This window comes from Brachionichthys hirsutus, unplaced genomic scaffold (genome assembly GCF_040956055.1).
Source record: "Brachionichthys hirsutus isolate HB-005 unplaced genomic scaffold, CSIRO-AGI_Bhir_v1 contig_306, whole genome shotgun sequence".
Classification (NCBI taxonomy): domain Eukaryota; kingdom Metazoa; phylum Chordata; class Actinopteri; order Lophiiformes; family Brachionichthyidae; genus Brachionichthys; species Brachionichthys hirsutus.
The window spans coordinates 218,291-242,052 of record NW_027180368.1 but is presented as its reverse complement, the minus strand read 5'-3'; the positions used below and the strand labels follow the sequence as shown (position 1 = coordinate 242,052).

The 23,762-nt window shown below is 45.4% G+C and overlaps 1 protein-coding gene, 6 non-coding genes and 2 pseudogenes across 7 annotated transcripts; 6 read left to right on the top strand and 3 right to left on the bottom strand.

The window, feature by feature from the left end:
* The first annotated feature begins 3,351 nt into the window (after positions 1 to 3,351).
* LOC137914127 (U2 spliceosomal RNA) lies at positions 3,352 to 3,542 on the top strand. The gene has a single exon (XR_011106407.1). It is a non-coding gene; the product is annotated as a U2 spliceosomal RNA (small nuclear RNA).
* A 104-nt stretch (positions 3,543 to 3,646) lies between these two features.
* On the top strand, positions 3,647 to 3,758 carry LOC137914131 (U5 spliceosomal RNA). The gene has a single exon (XR_011106408.1). It is a non-coding gene; the product is annotated as a U5 spliceosomal RNA (small nuclear RNA).
* A 6,318-nt stretch (positions 3,759 to 10,076) lies between these two features.
* LOC137914128 (U2 spliceosomal RNA) lies at positions 10,077 to 10,255 on the top strand (annotated as a pseudogene).
* An 858-nt stretch (positions 10,256 to 11,113) lies between these two features.
* On the bottom strand, positions 11,114 to 11,185 carry trnad-guc (transfer RNA aspartic acid (anticodon GUC)). The gene has a single exon. It is a non-coding gene; the product is annotated as a tRNA-Asp (tRNA).
* Positions 11,186 to 11,266: 81 nt separating this feature from the next.
* LOC137914132 (5S ribosomal RNA) lies at positions 11,267 to 11,385 on the top strand. Its single transcript, XR_011106409.1, has one exon. It is a non-coding gene; the product is annotated as a 5S ribosomal RNA (ribosomal RNA).
* A 3,803-nt stretch (positions 11,386 to 15,188) lies between these two features.
* On the bottom strand, positions 15,189 to 16,877 carry LOC137914125 (tigger transposable element-derived protein 1-like). The gene has a single exon (XM_068757743.1). It carries the CDS (start codon positions 16,875 to 16,877, stop codon positions 15,189 to 15,191), a length of 1,689 nt encoding a protein of 562 aa, XP_068613844.1.
* A 5,577-nt stretch (positions 16,878 to 22,454) lies between these two features.
* On the top strand, positions 22,455 to 22,634 carry LOC137914129 (U2 spliceosomal RNA; annotated as a pseudogene).
* Positions 22,635 to 23,492: 858 nt separating this feature from the next.
* On the bottom strand, positions 23,493 to 23,564 carry trnad-guc (transfer RNA aspartic acid (anticodon GUC)). Its single transcript has one exon. It is a non-coding gene; the product is annotated as a tRNA-Asp (tRNA).
* A 79-nt stretch (positions 23,565 to 23,643) lies between these two features.
* Positions 23,644 to 23,762, top strand: LOC137914126 (5S ribosomal RNA). The gene has a single exon (XR_011106406.1). It is a non-coding gene; the product is annotated as a 5S ribosomal RNA (ribosomal RNA).

Below are 23,762 nucleotides of genomic sequence, written 5' to 3'. Positions count from 1 at the left end.
GAATTGTTTGGTGTGCTGTCCCGCTCTGGAAGCTGTTGGTCTGAGGCCTGATAGACTGAACCCATCGGCCCCCAGCTTTGAGCACAAGCACCTGTCTCCTCTGTTGGATCCCACCAACCCCAACCAACCCCTCCTGCCTCAGAACCCGGTACCTGTCCGTCAGAGTAAGTTTCTTGTTTTCTTTTTCAGGACTTGGAGCCTGCTGCTCAGCTGCTGGTCAGCTGTTCAACGTTTCTGACTAGTGTTTATGATCTTGTAGGTCCACAGGCCGTCCGTCCACTAAAGAGGCGCTTCGTTCAGGACGATGTCAACGACCGGCCCTCTAAACGGATCTGCTACGGCCTTATCCAACCCTCTCAGCCGGTTGCGGCGATCTTTGGCACCGGTCTGTGGACTTTCTGATTGTTCTAGTTCACTTGTTAGAGCTGTCATTAAAAGGGTTTCTAATACTTGTGGCTCCAACAGCTTCACCAGCAGTTAAGGAGGAAGAGGAGGAGATGGAGGTGGACGAATTTGTCCAACATAAGATGGTGGACAAAATCATCTTTGATGAGAAGATGGAGGTGGATGAAAACATCCAGGATGAGGAGAACAAGGTTCTCCATCGGGTATGCACTGTTCAGTTCTTTCAGTCAAAAATGTCTTCTGATTGCAAAGGGAATCTTGACTTCTGTCTTTTCACCTCAAACACAGTAATATATTCTAGACTGTATTTATTGATGGTTGGACTTGTTCCTGTCTTTAGAATAGTTTGGCGTGCTGTCCCGCTCTGGAAGCTGTTGGTCTGAGGCCTGATACACTGAACCCATCGGTCCCCAGCTTTGAGCACAAGCACCTGTCTCCTCTGTTGGATCCCACCAACCCCAACCAACCCCTCCTGCCTCACAACCCGGTACCTGTCCGTCAGAGTAAGTTTCTTGTTTTCTTTTTCAGGACTTGGAGCCTGCTGCTCAGCTGAGTTCAACGTTTCTGACTAGTGTTTATGATCTTGTAGGTCCACAGGCCGTCCGTCCACTAAAGCGGCGCTTCGTTCAGGACGATGTCAATGACCGGCCCTCTAAACGGATCTGCTACGGCCTTATCCAACCCTCTCAGCCGGTTGCGGCGATCTTTGGCACCGGTCAGTGGACTTTCTGATTGTTCTAGTTCACTTGTTAGAGCTGTCATTAAAAGGGTTTCTAATACTTGTGGCTCCAACAGCTTCACCAGCAGTTAAGGAGGAAGAGGAGGAGATGGAGGTGGACGAATTTGTCCAACATAAGATGGTGGACAAAATCGTCTTTGATGAGAAGATGGAGGTGGATGAAAACATCCAGGATGAGGAGGAGATGGAGGTGGATGAAAACATCCAGGATGAGGAGGAGATGGAGGTGGATGAGAACATCCAGGATGAGGAGATGGAGGTGGATGAAAACATCCAGGATGAGGAGGAGATGGAGGTGGATGAAAACATCCAGGATGAGGAGGAGATGGAGGTGGATGAAAACATCCAGGATGAGGAGGAGATGGAGGTGGATGAAAACATCCAGGATGAGCAGATGGAGGTGAATGAAAACATCCAGGATGAGGAGGAGATGGAGGTGGATGAAAACATCCAGGATGAGGAGATGGAGGTGGATGAAAACATCCAGGATGAGGAGATGGAGGTGGATGAAAACATCCAGGATGAGGAGGAGATGGAGGTGGATGAAAACATCCAGGATGAGGAGATGGAGGTGGATGAAAACATCCAGGATGAGGAGATGGAGGTGGATGAAAACAACAAGGATGAGGAGGAGATGGAGGTGGACGAATTTGTCCAACATAAGATGGTCGACAAAATCATCTTTGATGAGAAGATGAAGGCGGATGAAAAAATCCAGGATAAGGAGGCGATGAAGATGGACGATATCGTCCTTGAAATGGAGAAATTGAGCTTGATGCCGGTCGACCTCCCCAGCTTCACCATGGATGACGTGTCACAGTGAGTTTCAGGCCAGGTTTAAAGCCAGAATGCCGTAGCTCCCGTGTGAAGGGTTGGCGTTGAGACATGTTCTGTCCTCTGTGTTATTTTGTGTCCCTCTCAGGTCCTATGAGAGCGTGGTGACCGAGCTGTTCTCAATTGAGATAGAATAAGTCTACCCCAGGCCAGCGGGGCCCAACAACGTTTACTCCACATCAACCTGCAGACCTCCATGAGCGCTTCTGTAAATGAAGAAGCAGAAGAAGAAACCCTCATCCTCATCTTCACTTGATCTTTGCTTAAGGGACATGTTTTTATCACGCAGAGGGCAAATCCTCAAGACAAACTTAAATAAATTTTTGTCTTTGACCATTTACGATATTTTGTGAGTCAAATTCAATCTTGGATTGGCAGACCGGGGTGGTGGTCCCTCTTTATAAGAAGGGGGACCGGAGGGTGTGCTCCAACTATAGAGGGATCACACTCCTCAGCCTCCCCGGTAAGGTCTATTCAGGGGTACCGGATAGTCCCTGATAAGGGGTGTCCCTCTCCCTATATGACCTCTCACTGGATCGGTTCGCAGCCGCATGTGAAGCGGCCGGGATGAGAATCCGGTCCCCCCGGAAGAGCTAGATGAAGTGGCCGGGGAGAGGGAAGTCTGGGCTTCCCTGCTTGGGCTGCTGCCCCCGCGACCCGGCCCCAGATAAGCGGATGAAGATGGATGGATGGATGAATTCAATCTGTATATAGAAATGTTTAAAAAAATAAATCATTTTGTTTCCTAATGGCTGGTTTGCTGCCTGTTACAGTCTGTAAAAGCCGAATGGATTCTTAATAATTACCCTCACCGAAGAGCAGGCAAGGGTATTGCAATTGGGTGCGTTTGTTTGTCTGTCTGTTTGTCTGTCCGAGCGCATAACTCAAAAACTAGTAACCCAATTGACTTGAAATTTTTACACAGGCAAGGTTCTGTCCGTGGCTCGGTCCTCCCCCGAGAATGCCGTTGATCCGGATCTGGATCCAGATTCTAGAATTATTTTTACATCTGGAATCGTGCCTGTGCTGTAAACTGCCACTTTACGAGGGAGGGACACGAATGGCATGATGGGAAAAAGAGTACGTTCCGGAGCAGCAAGCTAGAACAGGTTTGGCCCTTCTGATCCAGAAGCCCTGTTTACTGTCTCACAAGATTGAAGAGTCTTTTGGAGGCGGGGTCTGCAGTCTCTGATAGTCTTTCTAGTATTCTTTGTTGTTTACGTGGTCGAAATAAATATAATATAGTCAATGTGAGCTTCGGACCACAAGCCGAGTTTGAATCAGCAGCTTTTCCTATGGTCAGCATGTGTCTGCACCATGACCTGAGGGATAGGTTTCAGGCAGTTGGCACCTGCGCCAAGCGGGCCGGGCTCATCGCTTCTCGGCCTTTTGGCTAAGATCAAGTGTAGTATCTGTTCTTATCAGTTTAATATCTGATATGTCCTCTGTTAGAGGATACCGTATTAAGCGGATTTTTAGAACTGGGAGCTGAGAAAGGGGCTTGCCTCACTCGCTCTACGCATTGACCTGGTATTGCAGTGCTGCCAGGAATGGTGCACTGTTGCATGCTGACTGGAGATCAGTGTGGATGATATTCTGAGACGAACCAGGACTGAAAGTCTTGTTGTCAGAAATGTGGTCGGTCTGACTTTCAATGAGAAGGTAGATCGCTCTTGCTTCACTTCAGATCGTATAAATCTTTCGCCTTTTACTAAAGATTTCCGTGGAGTGGAACAACGAGAGTTGAAGTCAATTTTTTACGCCCAGCTAAAGCGGGGCGTCCTTTCCCTGTGAAAAAAAGTATTTGTCATTTCCGATTAAGTGTGGCGTAGTGTACACGTGGCTGATGGGACGCAATCCTTCTTATATACACTGTAGGCCTTTGATCAACTTGTGCTTTGATGTTAGAATTTTAACATTAAATCTATGGCTGCAGCATGGATCAGTGTTTCTCACTGACGGCAGCATCTTCTTCAACTGCTCAGGAGGCAATGCACCGCCTTGATGGACAAATAATTTTCCTGCTGTGTCATAAAGCAAACACATCGTGTTTGACTCCAGATGTGGTCAAAAACAAGATCCTTCATGAGCTCACTAAATTTAGAGGGAGGGATGACAGGCTGAAGGCACAGTAGCATAGCATAGGAGCAAAGCATAGTTAGCTCTGGCTAAACCTTCCTTTACACAGGGTGAGCTGATAGACTCATCTGAGTCAGTTGTTTCCCTGCCAGCGCTGTCCATGGGCTGAAACATCACGAAAAACCTGAGATTCCAGGAAGCCAGTTTTATCTTTCTAGTTTGGTCCTCAACTGCACAGAAATGAGTTAGATCCAGAGGGATCAATTCTTTCATTTTGTCTCCATGACCTCAGCTCAAATTGTTACTCTTAAATTGTATTTTACAAATTCAAATCATTGTTCTGAATAAATCAATTTTTACATCGTAAAGCTCCACTTGATCCGTGGAATACGATTTCAGCTATGAGAGAGCTTTGTGTGTTTCACTGCTGTGGTGGAAACCCGTCAAGAGGTGGAGGAATACGCTAGTCTTCACGATGACGCCTTGCCTCTTCCCCTGGGCACATTTGGAGCGGCAGCACCCCCTCCCCTGGAGGGGAAAAGGGAAAACGTCCAGAGTTTCAAAACATCAAAGCATACAGGCATTACACAATACCAAACCATTGTGAACTCAAAGCATAACATCAAAGCAAAGCAGCATTGCACGGTGGTTCTTAATGTTGGAACCACCGGCCTTCTCGGCGTTTTGGCTAAGACAGTGATCACTCCTTGGCAGTAAGGTCTTTCCAAATTATTGGAAAAATCCCTTAGCTTGAGAGGAGGACATTGTTCTGTTTCTGCGTCACTTTGTTGTATTTTGCACATTACTTGCTCATTTGCATTTTTCCCACTTGCACTTTAGGTCTACCTCAAGGTAAGTTTTAACATCTTTTATATTTTACATTGTATTTTACCTGTTTTTAGCTAATTTATTGTTTTTAGTGGTGCCTCTCGCCATGTCGGCTGCACATGCCGGCATGCGGAGGCACCACAGTGTGCATTTTAAATTCAGGGAGGAGGCTGGGAGGCTCCTGGGGATGTCGCGGCTAGACTTCTCCAGGAAGCTAATCCAGCAGGCCCTAGGTTTTCAGCCAGATGACCTCCATTGTATTTTGACCCTCCCTTTTAACAAAGGTTTTGATGTAAGTTTTATGTCTGATTTATTATTGAAACAGTTTTGGATGAAGTATGAAAATGTGAAGACCCAGTTCTCTGTGTTCGAAATTGAGAAACTGACTGACAATAGCCTTAAAACGGTTATTGTCAGGATGTTCAATGAAATGGTGAACGCAGGAGACATTTTGGTTTGGCTGGGTAGATACTGCACGGTCAAAGGACAGGCTACCAAAGTGAGGGATGTGGATGGCATTTGGAACTGTGCCTGGAGGGTCCCCATTCAACAATGGGAGGACCCTCAGGGCTTCCAGGGCTGAAGCATCTCCCGTCCATGATAGTCCTGGGAAACGACCGGGGCTACATCCACTATCAAGGACAGCCCAAGCTGTGCCACAAGTGTGGTGAGCATGGGCACCTTGCTGAGGCGTGTCCGCACATCATTTGTGGTAAATGTAGAGAGATTGGGCATACTTTTGAGGAATGTACCAATGGCAGAAAGTGTAATCTCTGTGTAGTCACTACCCATCTCTTCAGAGATTGCCCAAACTCGTTTGCCAACAAATTGAAAGCCAGACCGACAATGACCGACACACCTGCGGAAAATGGCGGCAAAGTGCTGATTGAAGAGGCGGGGCTGGGAAATTCAAACTTCCCGCCAAAACTGGTGATTGGAGGAGAGCCCGGTGAGGCGGGAAAAGGGGAGGGGCCTGAACTCAACCCAGCAGAGGGAGCTGAGGAGCCTGCCGTGGCGAGCCAGGCAGCTGGGGAGCCTGCTGGGGAGAGTCAGGCAGATGGTGGAGCTGGACCTAGCTCTTCCGGTGAGGACTCCACTGGAAGTCTTATCACAGTGAGTGAAGAGGGGTCCGGTGAAACCTGCCTCTCCAATGCCCAGCCCTGTTATAAGAGGACTGCGTCAGAACTGTCGAGCTCTGAGGCTGAGGAAGCCTTGGAGAAGAGGGGAAGGGCTGAGCCAGGCTCTCACAGTTCCTCTGTGGAGCAGGACGAACCCCCCCCCCTCCGGTTCACCAGGTCAGTGTTCCTTCCTAACAATTGCACTGCAATCAACTCCATTGGAACGGCGAGCAGATATTGCTTTCCGGAGGACAGGATCTCGAAGTTCACCTCCCGACTGTGAGGATATTATGACATGAGATCCTGTTACAATATTGGCGGACACGTACGACTAGGTTTAGTGTTTTAATTATTTATTGTCTTTTAAAATGTTGTACCTGTTTTTAATAACTATATTCATGACCCTCACCTTCACGACAATTAATGTCAGGAGTGTGAAGTCGAGGGTGAGGGCACAGAGTATTTTATCCTTCCTTTACAATTTTAAGTCAGATGTGTTTTTAATTCAAGAATGCAACCTTCCGTTTTTAAAGAGGTACACGCAGTGGGAGGAGATGTGGCCACTCCCGTCCATATGGAGCGGATCAGACGAAAACAAGAATGACGGAGTGGCCATTTTAGTAAAAAATCCTCAGATTGTGGTGAAGGGCAGCACTGTGGTGAGACACGGTCGGGCACTTTTAGCACATTTGACTTTTATGGAACAGGATTTTAACCTCTTAAATGTTTATGGTTTTAATGACAAAAACAACAGGTACGAATTTTTGCAAGGATTTTAAGCTGACTGACTGCTTTAAATCCATGCATCCCAGAGAGGAGGGCTTCACCTGGACCAGTGGTGACGGCACCAGAGCCTCTCGCATCGATTACATTTTTACCCGGGGTTGCCCACCCACCGATGCTAGATTAATCCCTGTTTTCTTCTCAGATCACTCGATGCTGACCTGCACCCTCTCACTCTCTTCAGGTGTGACTGTAGGGACGGGTCTGTGGAAGCTCAACTGCTCCCTTCTAGAAGATAGGGAGTTAGTTAGTCAGTACAGGGAGCAGTACACAATGTGGCAGACCCTCCAAGACTTCTACGATACACGAGCACTATGGTGGGAAATGGTTAAAAAAAGGACCCAGACTTTCTTTAGGCAGGCAGGTAAGAGAAGGAAAGATAGGGAAAACAGATGCATGATGGGACTGCAGAAAAGACTGCAGCGTTATTTTAGACTAACTTTACAAGGTTTGGATTTTAGTGAGGAGGTAAAATATATTAAGCGTGAAATGTCAATTTTAGCAGATAACAACAGTAAAGGTGTCATTTTAAGAAGCAGGGAGAAGCAGCTAGAGGAAGGGGAAAAGTGCACGCGATACTTCTTTAAAAAGATTTTAAATAAAAGAGGGGCAATTTTAAAACTAAAGGACCCTAATGGATGCACTTTTAATACTTCCAAAGAAATACGAGAGCACATAGAAAGTTTTTATTCTGAATTGTATAGAGAAAAAACTGTTTTTATTGACACCTTGAATGAAGTTTGAGATTCCACTGAACAGGTTTTAAGTGACAGTGTGCTTTTATCCCAAGATTTTAACATGCTTGAGTTAAATAAATCCATACAAGCTTTTACGAGAGGGAAGTCCCCAGGACAAGACGGACTTCCCTTGGAATTTTATTTGACATTTTGGGATCTTTTAGCACCTGACTTACTGACTGTTTTTATGGAATTCGAACGACTAGATCGGCTACCTGACAGTTTTAGGACAGGGATAGTGACCCTCCTATTTAAAAACAAAGACAAGACTGACATTAGAAACTGGAGACCAATCACGCTTTTAAACTTTGACTGTAAACTTTTTAGCAAACTTTTAGCAGTTCGGATGTCCCTTGTTTTAGAAGACTTGATTCACCCGGATCAAGCCTGTGCCGTCCCGGGGAGGAAGATCACCGACAGCCTCGTACTGATCCGAGACACCATCTGTTTTGCGAGAGACAGGAATATTCGGTTGGTTGTTTTAAACCTAGATTTTGAGAAAGCCTTCGATCGGGTCTCGCACCAGTACCTGTTCCAGGTACTGCAAAAAATGGGGTTTCCAGGGAGGTTTATTGCTTGGGTGGGATTGCTGTACAAAGACATCACCAGCAAATTCATGGTTAACGGGGATCTTACAAAAGCAGTGGAGATTAACTGCGGTGTCCGTCAGGGTTGTCCGTTATCCGCTCTCCTCTATGTAATCTGCATCGAACCGCTGGCACAGGTCTTGAGAAGGGACCCACGAATCCACGGGGTGGTAGTACCAGGGTCCGGGGGACTGAGCAGCAAATGCGTTTTATACATGGATGACATCAACGTTTTATGCACTGACCTTTTATCTGTCAACCGGACCCTGGACTTGACTGACTGGTTTGGGCGGGCTTCTGGTTCCAAACTGAACAGAAGCAAGACGCTAGCCCAATTTTATGGCCCTTGGACACCGACTGAATGTACAGGACTGCCCCTGACTGTGACTCAGACTGACCAAAAGATTCTGGGGATTAAATTTGACAGGGATGGGGGAGGGCATACAAATTGGCCAGACGTGGTAGGGAAAGTTAGGCAGAGACTGGGGTATTGGGGACTAAGGGAACTGACTATGGAAGGGAAGGTTTTAATCATTAAAGCCGTGATTTTACCTTTGCTTTTATTGGTCAGTTCTGTTTTTACCCCTCCGAGGAGAGTGATTTTAGACCTGGAACGAGCCATTTTTTATTTTTTATGGGGATCCAAGTGGGAAAGGTTGAGGAGAGGTGTGGTAAAAAGGCCAAAGGAGAAAGGAGGCAAGGGGGTTCCAGACCTGACCTTGTTTTTAACGACCTTGTACGCCACAGCGCACATTGGAGCAGCCACAGCCCCATCCAGAAACCCAAAAACTGCGGCCATGGCACGCTTCTGGATGGGGTCCTACCTCAGACACTTAAAGATTTTACCCACTGATCTTAAAGTTCCTGTGTCTTTTAACCTGCCACCAGCCTACACTGCGATGAAAAATTTCCTAAAGAATTTTAATCTGGAACATGAGAAGTTGTCGGTTTTAACCAGCCATCGCTCTCTTTTATGTGTTGTGCAGGAGCGCGAGCCGGTGAGTCCAGTGCAGGGGCTTGCACTCGGCGAACCCCAAACAGTTTGGCGCAACGTGAACCATCCTGCTCTTTCAAACAAGCTCCGGGATCTGTCCTGGATGGTGGCCCACGAGATCCTCCCGGTCAGGTCCGTAATGCACTCCCGGGGAAAGGCAAGACTGTCAATCTGCCCCCGACCGGGTTGTGGCACCCCGGAGTCGGTGAGGCATCTGCTCTGGGAGTGCGGCGCTGCTGTGGACCTGTGGGAAATGGCCAGCTCCTTGAATTTCCCGTACTTGCCAGCAAGGGAGGTCCTCACTGCACAACTGGTCCTCTACGGAGTGAACCGAAAACAAGTGCCTGCAAAAGAACATGCAAAGCAGTGGCTCGCCATCACCGCCATCAAAGACGCCATCTGGACCTCCAGAAACTTGCTGGTAAGGAAGCACATGCAGATCCCCCCCGTGGCTGCGTTCCGGATGGCGGCAGCAACCGTCAAAGCAGCTGAAGCTGCAGGCGGAAGGCTGCGGACGCAGCCACAAAGAAGAATCGCCTCTGTGCCCATTCGGACAAAGGAGCTGGACCCACGAAAATAAGGACACAGCAGCGGCGGCCTGGCTCTCCGGGTGAGGCAGGCGGGAAGGAGCACGAGGGCGGGGGATCTCCTCTGGGCACCGGGGCAGGACCCCGACAGACCGGCTGTTTGGAGGAGCAGGATGAGTTCCCCTTGGTAGGGACTCACTGCGCTCCGGCACAAACTGAAAGATCAGCAGAGCCTTTTAAACAATGCACTCCTCTTTTAAAGACTGTTTTAAGGATATTTGACACAGTTTTAACTTGTATAAGATTATCTTTTCACAAACACTTTTATCTGTATAACCTCTTTTAAGGCAGAATTTTAATGTCTTAGATGTGTTTTTACAGAATTGTGTACACATACTATGTGAAAAGAATTATATGAATGTATATATGAGTATTAAGTGTCAATAAAACTTTTCGAAAGAAAAAAAAAAATCTGTTCTTATCAGTTTAATATCTGATATGTCCTCTATTAGAGGATACCATATTAAGCAGATTTTTAGAACTGGGAGCTGAGAAAGGGGCTTGCCTCACTCGCTCTACGCATTGACCTGGTATTACAGAGCTGCCAGGAACGGTGCACCCTCCTTCTGCCTTATGTAAAACCAACGACTGTTGCATGCTGACTGGAAATCAGTGTGGGTGATATTCTGAGATGAACCAGGACTGAAAGTCTTGTTGTCAGAAATGGGGTCGGTCTAAATCTATCTATACTAAAGATGCACTGAAGATGTACTAAAGATGTACTAAAGATGCACTAAAGATGCACTAAAGATGTACTAAAGATGTACTAAGGATGTACTAAAGATGTACTAAAGATGCACTAAAGATGTACTAAAGATGTGCTAAAGATGCACTAAAGATGCACTAAAGATGTACTAAAGATGCATTAAAGATGTACTAAAGATGTACTAAAGGTGTACTAAAGATGTACTAAAGATGTTCTGATAAAGTTAAGTGGTTGGAACTGCTACTGCCTTCTTATTTCCAACCAACACCACACCATTCCTGATGCAACTCTCTGCATTTATCCGGGCTTGAGACCGGCACAAGGGAGATACTAGCAATGCTACGTTAGCTCCTGCTAACCGCACTACCGGTAATACCATGAGGCTGCATTGCCCTGTATGGTTTGATTTGTAATCTTTGATGTTCAACATCTTTTATTTGATCTGTATCTTTGATGTTCATCATCTTTTATTTGATCTGTATCTTTGATGTTCATCATCTTTTATTTGATTTGTATCTTTGATGTTCATCATCTTTTAATTTGATCTTTGATCAGTGATTGAACAGCTGTGATTGGACAGCAAAGAATGAACCTTTTTTGTATCGAGACAGGATGGATCTCAGAATTAAATGTGTTCCAAGATTGATCAAGAAGTTGATTGCATGCTTAATTTATTTGGAAAATATTTACGCCGGATGCCTGGATACAAAGAACACCTCCCCGTCGGGGAATCGAACCCCGGTCTTCCGCGTGACGGGCGGAGGTACTGTCCACTATACTAACGAGGAAGACACAGACGAGCAAGGTGACGCCCGCTGGGAAAGTATGGACAGTCGTGTTTATATACTGTCCTTTTCGCCACGGCTTTCGTCTACGGCCATACCACTCTGAACACGCCTGATCTCGTCCGATCTCGGAAGCTAAGCAGGGTCGGGCCTGGTTAGTACTTGGATGGGAGACCGCCTGGGAATACCAGGTGCCGTAAGCTTTTCCTCATCCCTGAGGCTGCGGGCAAACAAAATGGAATTTTTTCATCCAAAAGTCGGAAATCAAGATGGTTGTCAATTTGAACACTTGTGATTGATGACTTTCCTTGAGCAGTTGATTGATTTCATAGGTTGATTTTATTTATTTATTTATTTTTAATGACACAAGCATGGATGACGCCAGAGTAAAATGACCATGTGTGATTATATATATAAAATTGTGCTTCCTTTGATTTTTAGATATTTTATTTGATCTGTATATTTGATGTTCATCATCTTTTAATTTGATCTTTGATCAGTGACTGAACAGCTGCGATTGGACAGCAGAGATTGGACCTTTTTTGTATCCAGACAGGATTGATTTCAGAATTAAATGTATTCCAAGATTGATCAAGATCAAGAAGTTTAATGCATGAATAATTCTTTTGGAAAATATTTTCGCCGGATGCCATTTTTTGTGTTCTATGCTTTCGCCACAAGAGGGCGAAAGTACTCTGATGCTGAGAAATAGGGACTGCAGAAGAAACGAGAGGAGCGAGAGAGAGAATGAGAGAAGAAGAATGCAGAGTTGATGTTCCAGTGCGAGTTGTACTCAAGATGTACTAAAGATGCACTAAAGATGTACTAAAGATGTACTAAAGATGTACTAAAGATGTTCTGATAAAGTTAAGTGGTTGGAACTGCTACTGCCTTCTTATTTCCAACCAACACCACACCATTCCTGATGCAACGCTCTGCATTTATCCGGGCTTGAGACCGGCACAAGGGAGATACTAGCAATGCTACGCTAGCTCCTGCTAACCGCACTACCGGTACTACCATGAGGCTGCATTGCCCTGTATGGTTTGATTTGTATCTTTGATGTTCAACATCTTTTATTTGATCTGTATCTTTGATGTTCATCATCGTTTATTTGATCTGTATCTTTGATGTTCATCATCTTTTATTTGATTTGTATCTTTGATGTTCATCATCTTTTAATTTGATCTTTGATCAGTGATTGAACAGCTGTGATTGGACAGCAAAGAATGAACCTTTTTTGTATCGAGACAGGACGGATCTCAGAATTAAATGTGTTCCAAGATTGATCAAGAAGTTGATTGCATGCTTAATTTCTTTGGAAAATATTTACGCCGGATGCCTGGATACAAAGAACATCTCCCCGTCGGGGAACCGAACCCCGGTCTTCCGCGTGACAGGCGGAGATACAAGGTGACGCCCGCTGGGAAAGTTTTTTTTTTTTTTTAATACACGGCGGTCCGCCAAGTTTGGACAGTCGTGTTTATATACTGTCCTTTTCGCCGCGGCTTTCGTCTACGGCCATACCACTCTGAACACGCCCGATCTCATCCGATCTCGGAAGCTAAGCAGGGTTGGGCCTGGTGTTGGGGATAAAGTCTCTAACATTGTTGTAATTATTTTCAAACGCATCGAAATGAATCAGGCAGAGGTAAGGATTCTTTCTCTCTGACGCAGCCAAGACCGAATGGTCTGGCGCGCTCCTCCAAAACCCACTCCGTTCCGCTTTCCGGAACATGTTTATTTATCACCTTCGTAGCTCCACCTCTTGACCCAGTGACATCACAATACTTTTAGGGCGCAAACATCGCTGCCCACCAGATGGGACTGTTCTTCACCTAACAGTTACATTAAATTGAAAATTAGCAAATAACCCTATCATTCCCTCCTGTATTTTCATTGTAAAACTGTAACATTCTTCTGGTTTCTACAAAACATTCAGGGTTAACTAAACATGCTTGGACTAAACTATCAGAAAACAATCACAGAACAAAATCAGTACAATCAAAATCAATACCTGAGTTATTACATTCATGATCTGAGTTCTTACATTCATGACCTGACCTGAATCAGGGAGGAAGGCGAAAAACCCGTATTTTGCATAATTCTTCTTCAAATCCAAACTTCTTTCAGTCGGGAAAATTCCTTCCACAATCCAGCTGCACCTGCGATTATCTTAATGACCCCCAATTCAGGCATTTTAACAATCCTCCTAATACAATGTCAAACATCTCATTCCTCGTCAACAAGGAAAACAAACATGAAAAAACATAAAATCAAATCAGCACAAAAACAATCAACATTCATTTCCACAATCTAAATGTTACCGTCAAACCCTTTATTCACAAATCCTACGTTAGCGCATTACCGATGTTTCTCCTAGTTTGAATTACTTTAACATTTTACCAGCATTATCTTTTCTATACTGTAATTTGAAAACAGTGACATGATTATTTTATCTTTATTGCTCCAAAGTTTTAACACATCTGGAACATTCTGAACTCTAAATTAAATTATTACAATGTCTATACTATGGATGGATAATCATAACAATCTTTTACTGTCTTATTAACTCAACTTGTCACTATAATTTAGCTACTTTTACTTACTCTAATGTTATCAAAAGTCATATGCTTATACACTTTTACGTTGTTGTAGACTTACTTCTATTTTAGTATAATTGTTAACCTATCTTTCTATTAATTTCATGCCTATTGGAATACCAAATAGCAATGGTTTAGTTAAATTTAGTTTATGAATTTAAATCTACATCCTGCTCATTAGTGTTATTTAATCTATTTTAGGATTCTAATTGCATCGTACGCTTCTCCACTTAATCATAAATTACTGACAGTTGCAATTAATACAGTATAACGATACCAGGTGTTGGTTAACTACTCCTATGAAACTCTCCTAATCTGCATAGATTACTTTATGACGTTCTTCTAGTCACACATCTCTAGACAAACATTCAAACAGATTACACTTTGGAAAATGCAAACTGTTCTCGGTGTTAAGTCAGTCTCGTTCTCGTTCCTTGTCCATCAGCAAATCTTCTTGAAAAGTGATTCAGCTTCACTGTCAGTGTTCTTGTCCTGCGTTACACTGTGAGGGTCTCTTCCTCACGGATCTTAAAATGAGTGTGATTCAATCTCTCACCACCTCTTTCTGATCAGACTTCCTGTCTGCATCTCTGGATCAGTTTGGCAAGAGTCGTTTCCTCCTGCAGTGCAACGGATGGATTCAGGGGGAACTCTGGATGTTCACGTCTCGTTGGTGTCGTCAGCATGACTGAGTGGTCCTCCCTTCCTCGGTCCGGACCGTCTGCTGCTTCCTGATGGTTTCCATGAAGACGCCAACACCAAACACGCTCTGTAGATTCGCCCTCCTGTCGGGACAAAGAAAAACTTCGGCAGATCATTTGCTCTCTGGACATCGTTCAGAGTGTGCTTCATCTATTCACTCAACGCTTCCTCTTCACTTCTTCTCTTCACCAAATCGATGTACTGCATCCATGGCTTTTGGTTTCTTCCGTGCATTGGCCAAACCTCATTTTAGCCTTCTCTACACTAGCCTAGCGCTCTGATATACAGTGACATCTGACCTGCATGTTGTTTCACATCCTACCACCTGATTCACAAAATCATCACCGTTATAACTAGTTATTATGGCTACTGGAACAGCATTTAGCGATTCTACACATATACAGTGGTACCTCAGCTTACGAATTTAATCCGTTCCGGGACTAGCTTCGTAACGTGAAAACTTCGTAAGTAGAGACGCGTTTTGAATGTAAATGCACTAATCCGTTCCAAGCCACGCAAAAGTTTGATTTTTTTTATTAAAACATAAAAGCGCATCAGAACATGAAACAAATACACGCTAAAATTAGATTACCGCACAATAAACATAAAACGAGAGGCACATCATGTAAAAAATCCAAAGAATAAAGAAAATAATAAAAATATTAATTTACCGTTTAGCTGTTATTTTTTGTCCTCTGTGTTTATTGGTCCTTTGCGGTGTTTCCTGCGTCGCGTTTCTTGAAGTACTGATCCAATGACGTCTGCTTTTGCCGGCTTTTGACAATCTGTCGGAAATGTCCGAGGCAGACATCATCATAGTGAGCAATAGCCCGACTTGTCAGAACTTTTTCCGGGTGATTCTTTTCCACAAATTCCGAGACTTCATGGAATTTCGCTAAAATGTCTTTAATTTGGGCTGATGGAATGATGGCTGCGTCCTCCTCCTCCTCGTCTCTGAACTCCTCCTGCACAGCGGTGTGCTGCATCGCCTCCAATTCTTGCAGCTCCTTCGTGGACAGCTCCTCGTGCTCCTGAATCAGCTCGTTGATGTCCTCCTCATCCACCTCAAGACCCATGCCCTGTCCCAGCGAAATAATTTGGTCAACTTCACTGTCCACCTCGAGCCCCTCAACATGTAGTGGGGCAACTGCATCAGGCCACAGCTTTGTCCAAGCTGCATTAAGGCTACGTGTGGTCACCTCCTGCCAGGCCATGTCGATCATCTTGAGACAAACAACAATGTCGAAGTGCTCCTTCCAAAACTCACGAAGAGTAAGCTGGGTGTTTTCAGTGATGTCAAAACATCTCCTGAACAGGTTTTTTGTGTAGAGTTTTTTAAAGTTTGCAATGACTTGTTGGTCCATGGGCTGGAGGATAGAGGTGGTGTTAGGTGGGAGGTACAGCACCTTAATAAACGAAAACTCCTCCAGGATATCATCTTCAAGGCCGGGCGGGTGGACAGGGGCATTATCAAGAATGAGGAGGCACTTGTAGGGGAGATTGTTCTCCTCTAGGTACCCCTTAACAGCAGGGCCAAAAACCAAATTAACCCATTCAACAAAATATTGTCGGGTGACCCAGGCCTTGGCATTTGCCCTCCATAGCACATTAAGTTTTTCTTTTATTATTTTGTGAGCCTTGAATGCTCTGGGATTTTCGGAGTGGTACACCAGCAGGGGCTTGATTTTGCAGTCCCCGCTGGCATTGGCGCAAAGGGCGAGCGTAAGGCGGTCCTTCATGGGCTTGTGGCCCGGCATTTTCTTCTCCTCCATTGTAATGAAGGTGCGGCGTGGCATCTTTTTCCAAAAAAGGCCCGTCTCATCACAATTAAAAACTTGCTGTGCACCGTAGTCCTCATCGATCATTAATTGTGTGAATTTTTGTACAAATTCGGCGGCCGCTTCGTGGTCGGCGCTAGATGCCTCGCCATGGCGAACAACAGAGTGAAGTCCAGTCCTCCTTTTAAACTTCTCGAACCACCCACGCGATGCCTTAAACTCCGGGTGTGGTCCTTGTGCCGAATTTCCTTCGCCTGTGTCCTCCTTCGCTATGTCGGTAAAAATGGCGATTGCTTTTGCGCAAATTATGGCCTCCGTCACTGTGTCACCAGCGATCTCTTTATCTTTTATCCACATGAGCAACAACCTCTCCATCTCGTCGTTCGCTGCTGACCGCCTCTTGGAAATGACAGAGAGGCCTTTGGAAGGAACCGTAGCTTTTAGGGCTTCCTTTTGTTTTATTATCGTGCCGATTGTGGATATATTACGGCCATATTCTTTTGCGAGATCACTCAAGCGCATCCCCTTTTCATACCTTTCTATTATCTCTTTCTTTGTTTCTATGGCCAGAATAAGTCTCTTCCTCTTCTTTTCTCCTGTTTTGGGGTCCATTGTGAATAACGTGGGTTCTCTCTCTCTCTCGCTGCATACACACAAACACGTAGCATGCCGGGATACACGTAGCATGCCGGGATACACGCATACGGGAAAAGGGAAAACGTCCAGAGTTTCAAAACATCAAAGCATACAGGCATTACACAATACCAAACCATTGTGAACTCAAAGCATAACATCAAAGCAAAGCAGCATTGCACGGTGGTTCTTAATGTTGGAACCACCGGCCTTCTCGGCGTTTTGGCTAAGACAGTGATCACTCCTTGGCAGTAAGGTCTTTCCAAATTATTGGAAAAATCCCTTAGCTTGAGAGGAGGACATTGTTCTGTTTCTGCGTCACTTTGTTGTATTTTGCACATTACTTGCTCATTTGCATTTTTCCCACTTGCACTTTAGGTCTACCTCAAGGTAAGTTTTAACATCTTTTATATTTTACATTGTATTTTACCTGTTTTTAGCTAATTTATTGTTTTTAGTGGTGCCTCTCGCCATGTCGGCTGCACATGCCGGCATGCGGAGGCACCACAGTGTGCATTTTAAATTCAGGGAGGAGGCTGGGAGGCTCCTGGGGATGTCGCGGCTAGACTTCTCCAGGAAGCTAATCCAGCAGGCCCTAGGTTTTCAGCCAGATGACCTCCATTGTATTTTGACCCTCCCTTTTAACAAAGGTTTTGATGTAAGTTTTATGTCTGATTTATTATTGAAACAGTTTTGGATGAAGTATGAAAATGTGAAGACCCAGTTCTCTGTGTTCGAAATTGAGAAACTGACTGACAATAGCCTTAAAACGGTTATTGTCAGGATGTTCAATGAAATGGTGAACGCAGGAGACATTTTGGTTTGGCTGGGTAGATACTGCACGGTCAAAGGACAGGCTACCAAAGTGAGGGATGTGGATGGCATTTGGAACTGTGCCTGGAGGGTCCCCATTCAACAATGGGAGGACCCTCAGGGCTTCCAGGGCTGAAGCATCTCCCGTCCATGATAGTCCTGGGAAACGACCGGGGCTACATCCACTATCAAGGACAGCCCAAGCTGTGCCACAAGTGTGGTGAGCATGGGCACCTTGCTGAGGCGTGTCCGCACATCATTTGTGGTAAATGTAGAGAGATTGGGCATACTTTTGAGGAATGTACCAATGGCAGAAAGTGTAATCTCTGTGTAGTCACTACCCATCTCTTCAGAGATTGCCCAAACTCGTTTGCCAACAAATTGAAAGCCAGACCGACAATGACCGACACACCTGCGGAAAATGGCGGCAAAGTGCTGATTGAAGAGGCGGGGCTGGGAAATTCAAACTTCCCGCCAAAACTGGTGATTGGAGGAGAGCCCGGTGAGGCGGGAAAAGGGGAGGGGCCTGAACTCAACCCAGCAGAGGGAGCTGAGGAGCCTGCCGTGGCGAGCCAGGCAGCTGGGGAGCCTGCTGGGGAGAGTCAGGCAGATGGTGGAGCTGGACCTAGCTCTTCCGGTGAGGACTCCACTGGAAGTCTTATCACAGTGAGTGAAGAGGGGTCCGGTGAAACCTGCCTCTCCAATGCCCAGCCCTGTTATAAGAGGACTGCGTCAGAACTGTCGAGCTCTGAGGCTGAGGAAGCCTTGGAGAAGAGGGGAAGGGCTGAGCCAGGCTCTCACAGTTCCTCTGTGGAGCAGGACGAACCCCCCCCCCTCCGGTTCACCAGGTCAGTGTTCCTTCCTAACAATTGCACTGCAATCAACTCCATTGGAACGGCGAGCAGATATTGCTTTCCGGAGGACAGGATCTCGAAGTTCACCTCCCGACTGTGAGGATATTATGACATGAGATCCTGTTACAATATTGGCGGACACGTACGACTAGGTTTAGTGTTTTAATTATTTATTGTCTTTTAAAATGTTGTACCTGTTTTTAATAACTATATTCATGACCCTCACCTTCACGACAATTAATGTCAGGAGTGTGAAGTCGAGGGTGAGGGCACAGAGTATTTTATCCTTCCTTTACAATTTTAAGTCAGATGTGTTTTTAATTCAAGAATGCAACCTTCCGTTTTTAAAGAGGTACACGCAGTGGGAGGAGATGTGGCCACTCCCGTCCATATGGAGCGGATCAGACGAAAACAAGAATGACGGAGTGGCCATTTTAGTAAAAAATCCTCAGATTGTGGTGAAGGGCAGCACTGTGGTGAGACACGGTCGGGCACTTTTAGCACATTTGACTTTTATGGAACAGGATTTTAACCTCTTAAATGTTTATGGTTTTAATGACAAAAACAACAGGTACGAATTTTTGCAAGGATTTTAAGCTGACTGACTGCTTTAAATCCATGCATCCCAGAGAGGAGGGCTTCACCTGGACCAGTGGTGACGGCACCAGAGCCTCTCGCATCGATTACATTTTTACCCGGGGTTGCCCACCCACCGATGCTAGATTAATCCCTGTTTTCTTCTCAGATCACTCGATGCTGACCTGCACCCTCTCACTCTCTTCAGGTGTGACTGTAGGGACGGGTCTGTGGAAGCTCAACTGCTCCCTTCTAGAAGATAGGGAGTTAGTTAGTCAGTACAGGGAGCAGTACACAATGTGGCAGACCCTCAAGACTTCTACGATACACGAGCACTATGGTGGGAAATGGTTAAAAAAAGGACCCAGACTTTCTTTAGGCAGGCAGGTAAGAGAAGGAAAGATAGGGAAAACAGATGCATGATGGGACTGCAGAAAAGACTGCAGCGTTATTTTAGACTAACTTTACAAGGTTTGGATTTTAGTGAGGAGGTAAAATATATTAAGCGTGAAATGTCAATTTTAGCAGATAACAACAGTAAAGGTGTCATTTTAAGAAGCAGGGAGAAGCAGCTAGAGGAAGGGGAAAAGTGCACGCGATACTTCTTTAAAAAGATTTTAAATAAAAGAGGGGCAATTTTAAAACTAAAGGACCCTAATGGATGCACTTTTAATACTTCCAAAGAAATACGAGAGCACATAGAAAGTTTTTATTCTGAATTGTATAGAGAAAAAACTGTTTTTATTGACACCTTGAATGAAGTTTGAGATTCCACTGAACAGGTTTTAAGTGACAGTGTGCTTTTATCCCAAGATTTTAACATGCTTGAGTTAAATAAATCCATACAAGCTTTTACGAGAGGGAAGTCCCCAGGACAAGACGGACTTCCCTTGGAATTTTATTTGACATTTTGGGATCTTTTAGCACCTGACTTACTGACTGTTTTTATGGAATTCGAACGACTAGATCGGCTACCTGACAGTTTTAGGACAGGGATAGTGACCCTCCTATTTAAAAACAAAGACAAGACTGACATTAGAAACTGGAGACCAATCACGCTTTTAAACTTTGACTGTAAACTTTTTAGCAAACTTTTAGCAGTTCGGATGTCCCTTGTTTTAGAAGACTTGATTCACCCGGATCAAGCCTGTGCCGTCCCGGGGAGGAAGATCACCGACAGCCTCGTACTGATCCGAGACACCATCTGTTTTGCGAGAGACAGGAATATTCGGTTGGTTGTTTTAAACCTAGATTTTGAGAAAGCCTTCGATCGGGTCTCGCACCAGTACCTGTTCCAGGTACTGCAAAAAATGGGGTTTCCAGGGAGGTTTATTGCTTGGGTGGGATTGCTGTACAAAGACATCACCAGCAAATTCATGGTTAACGGGGATCTTACAAAAGCAGTGGAGATTAACTGCGGTGTCCGTCAGGGTTGTCCGTTATCCGCTCTCCTCTATGTAATCTGCATCGAACCGCTGGCACAGGTCTTGAGAAGGGACCCACGAATCCACGGGGTGGTAGTACCAGGGTCCGGGGGACTGAGCAGCAAATGCGTTTTATACATGGATGACATCAACGTTTTATGCACTGACCTTTTATCTGTCAACCGGACCCTGGACTTGACTGACTGGTTTGGGCGGGCTTCTGGTTCCAAACTGAACAGAAGCAAGACGCTAGCCCAATTTTATGGCCCTTGGACACCGACTGAATGTACAGGACTGCCCCTGACTGTGACTCAGACTGACCAAAAGATTCTGGGGATTAAATTTGACAGGGATGGGGGAGGGCATACAAATTGGCCAGACGTGGTAGGGAAAGTTAGGCAGAGACTGGGGTATTGGGGACTAAGGGAACTGACTATGGAAGGGAAGGTTTTAATCATTAAAGCCGTGATTTTACCTTTGCTTTTATTGGTCAGTTCTGTTTTTACCCCTCCGAGGAGAGTGATTTTAGACCTGGAACGAGCCATTTTTTATTTTTTATGGGGATCCAAGTGGGAAAGGTTGAGGAGAGGTGTGGTAAAAAGGCCAAAGGAGAAAGGAGGCAAGGGGGTTCCAGACCTGACCTTGTTTTTAACGACCTTGTACGCCACAGCGCACATTGGAGCAGCCACAGCCCCATCCAGAAACCCAAAAACTGCGGCCATGGCACGCTTCTGGATGGGGTCCTACCTCAGACACTTAAAGATTTTACCCACTGATCTTAAAGTTCCTGTGTCTTTTAACCTGCCACCAGCCTACACTGCGATGAAAAATTTCCTAAAGAATTTTAATCTGGAACATGAGAAGTTGTCGGTTTTAACCAGCCATCGCTCTCTTTTATGTGTTGTGCAGGAGCGCGAGCCGGTGAGTCCAGTGCAGGGGCTTGCACTCGGCGAACCCCAAACAGTTTGGCGCAACGTGAACCATCCTGCTCTTTCAAACAAGCTCCGGGATCTGTCCTGGATGGTGGCCCACGAGATCCTCCCGGTCAGGTCCGTAATGCACTCCCGGGGAATGGCAAGACTGTCAATCTGCCCCCGACCGGGTTGTGGCACCCCGGAGTCGGTGAGGCATCTGCTCTGGGAGTGCGGCGCTGCTGTGGACCTGTGGGAAATGGCCAGCTCCTTGAATTTCCCGTACTTGCCAGCAAGGGAGGTCCTCACTGCACAACTGGTCCTCTACGGAGTGAACCGAAAACAAGTGCCTGCAAAAGAACATGCAAAGCAGTGGCTCGCCATCACCGCCATCAAAGACGCCATCTGGACCTCCAGAAACTTGCTGGTAAGGAAGCACATGCAGATCCCCCCCGTGGCTGCGTTCCGGATGGCGGCAGCAACCGTCAAAGCAGCTGAAGCTGCAGGCGGAAGGCTGCGGACGCAGCCACAAAGAAGAATCGCCTCTGTGCCCATTCGGACAAAGGAGCTGGACCCACGAAAATAAGGACACAGCAGCGGCGGCCTGGCTCTCCGGGTGAGGCAGGCGGGAAGGAGCACGAGGGCGGGGGATCTCCTCTGGGCACCGGGGCAGGACCCCGACAGACCGGCTGTTTGGAGGAGCAGGATGAGTTCCCCTTGGTAGGGACTCACTGCGCTCCGGCACAAACTGAAAGATCAGCAGAGCCTTTTAAACAATGCACTCCTCTTTTAAAGACTGTTTTAAGGATATTTGACACAGTTTTAACTTGTATAAGATTATCTTTTCACAAACACTTTTATCTGTATAACCTCTTTTAAGGCAGAATTTTAATGTCTTAGATGTGTTTTTACAGAATTGTGTACACATACTATGTGAAAAGAATTATATGAATGTATATATGAGTATTAAGTGTCAATAAAACTTTTCGAAAGAAAAAAAAAAAATCTGTTCTTATCAGTTTAATATCTGATATGTCCTCTATTAGAGGATACCATATTAAGCAGATTTTTAGAACTGGGAGCTGAGAAAGGGGCTTGCCTCACTCGCTCTACGCATTGACCTGGTATTACAGAGCTGCCAGGAACGGTGCACCCTCCTTCTGCCTTATGTAAAACCAACGACTGTTGCATGCTGACTGGAAATCAGTGTGGGTGATATTCTGAGATGAACCAGGACTGAAAGTCTTGTTGTCAGAAATGGGGTCGGTCTAAATCTATCTATACTAAAGATGCACTGAAGATGTACTAAAGATGTACTAAAGATGCACTAAAGATGCACTAAAGATGTACTAAAGATGTACTAAGGATGTACTAAAGATGTACTAAAGATGCACTAAAGATGTACTAAAGATGTGCTAAAGATGCACTAAAGATGCACTAAAGATGTACTAAAGATGCATTAAAGATGTACTAAAGATGTACTAAAGGTGTACTAAAGATGTACTAAAGATGTTCTGATAAAGTTAAGTGGTTGGAACTGCTACTGCCTTCTTATTTCCAACCAACACCACACCATTCCTGATGCAACTCTCTGCATTTATCCGGGCTTGAGACCGGCACAAGGGAGATACTAGCAATGCTACGTTAGCTCCTGCTAACCGCACTACCGGTAATACCATGAGGCTGCATTGCCCTGTATGGTTTGATTTGTAATCTTTGATGTTCAACATCTTTTATTTGATCTGTATCTTTGATGTTCATCATCTTTTATTTGATCTGTATCTTTGATGTTCATCATCTTTTATTTGATTTGTATCTTTGATGTTCATCATCTTTTAATTTGATCTTTGATCAGTGATTGAACAGCTGTGATTGGACAGCAAAGAATGAACCTTTTTTGTATCGAGACAGGATGGATCTCAGAATTAAATGTGTTCCAAGATTGATCAAGAAGTTGATTGCATGCTTAATTTATTTGGAAAATATTTACGCCGGATGCCTGGATACAAAGAACACCTCCCCGTCGGGGAATCGAACCCCGGTCTTCCGCGTGACGGGCGGAGGTACTGTCCACTATACTAACGAGGAAGACAGACGAGCAAGGTGACGCCCGCTGGGAAAGTATGGACAGTCGTGTTTATATACTGTCCTTTTCGCCACGGCTTTCGTCTACGGCCATACCACTCTGAACACGCCTGATCTCGTCCGATCTCGGAAGCTAAGCAGGGTCGGGCCTGGTTAGTACTTGGATGGGAGACCGCCTGGGAATACCAGGTGCCGTAAGCT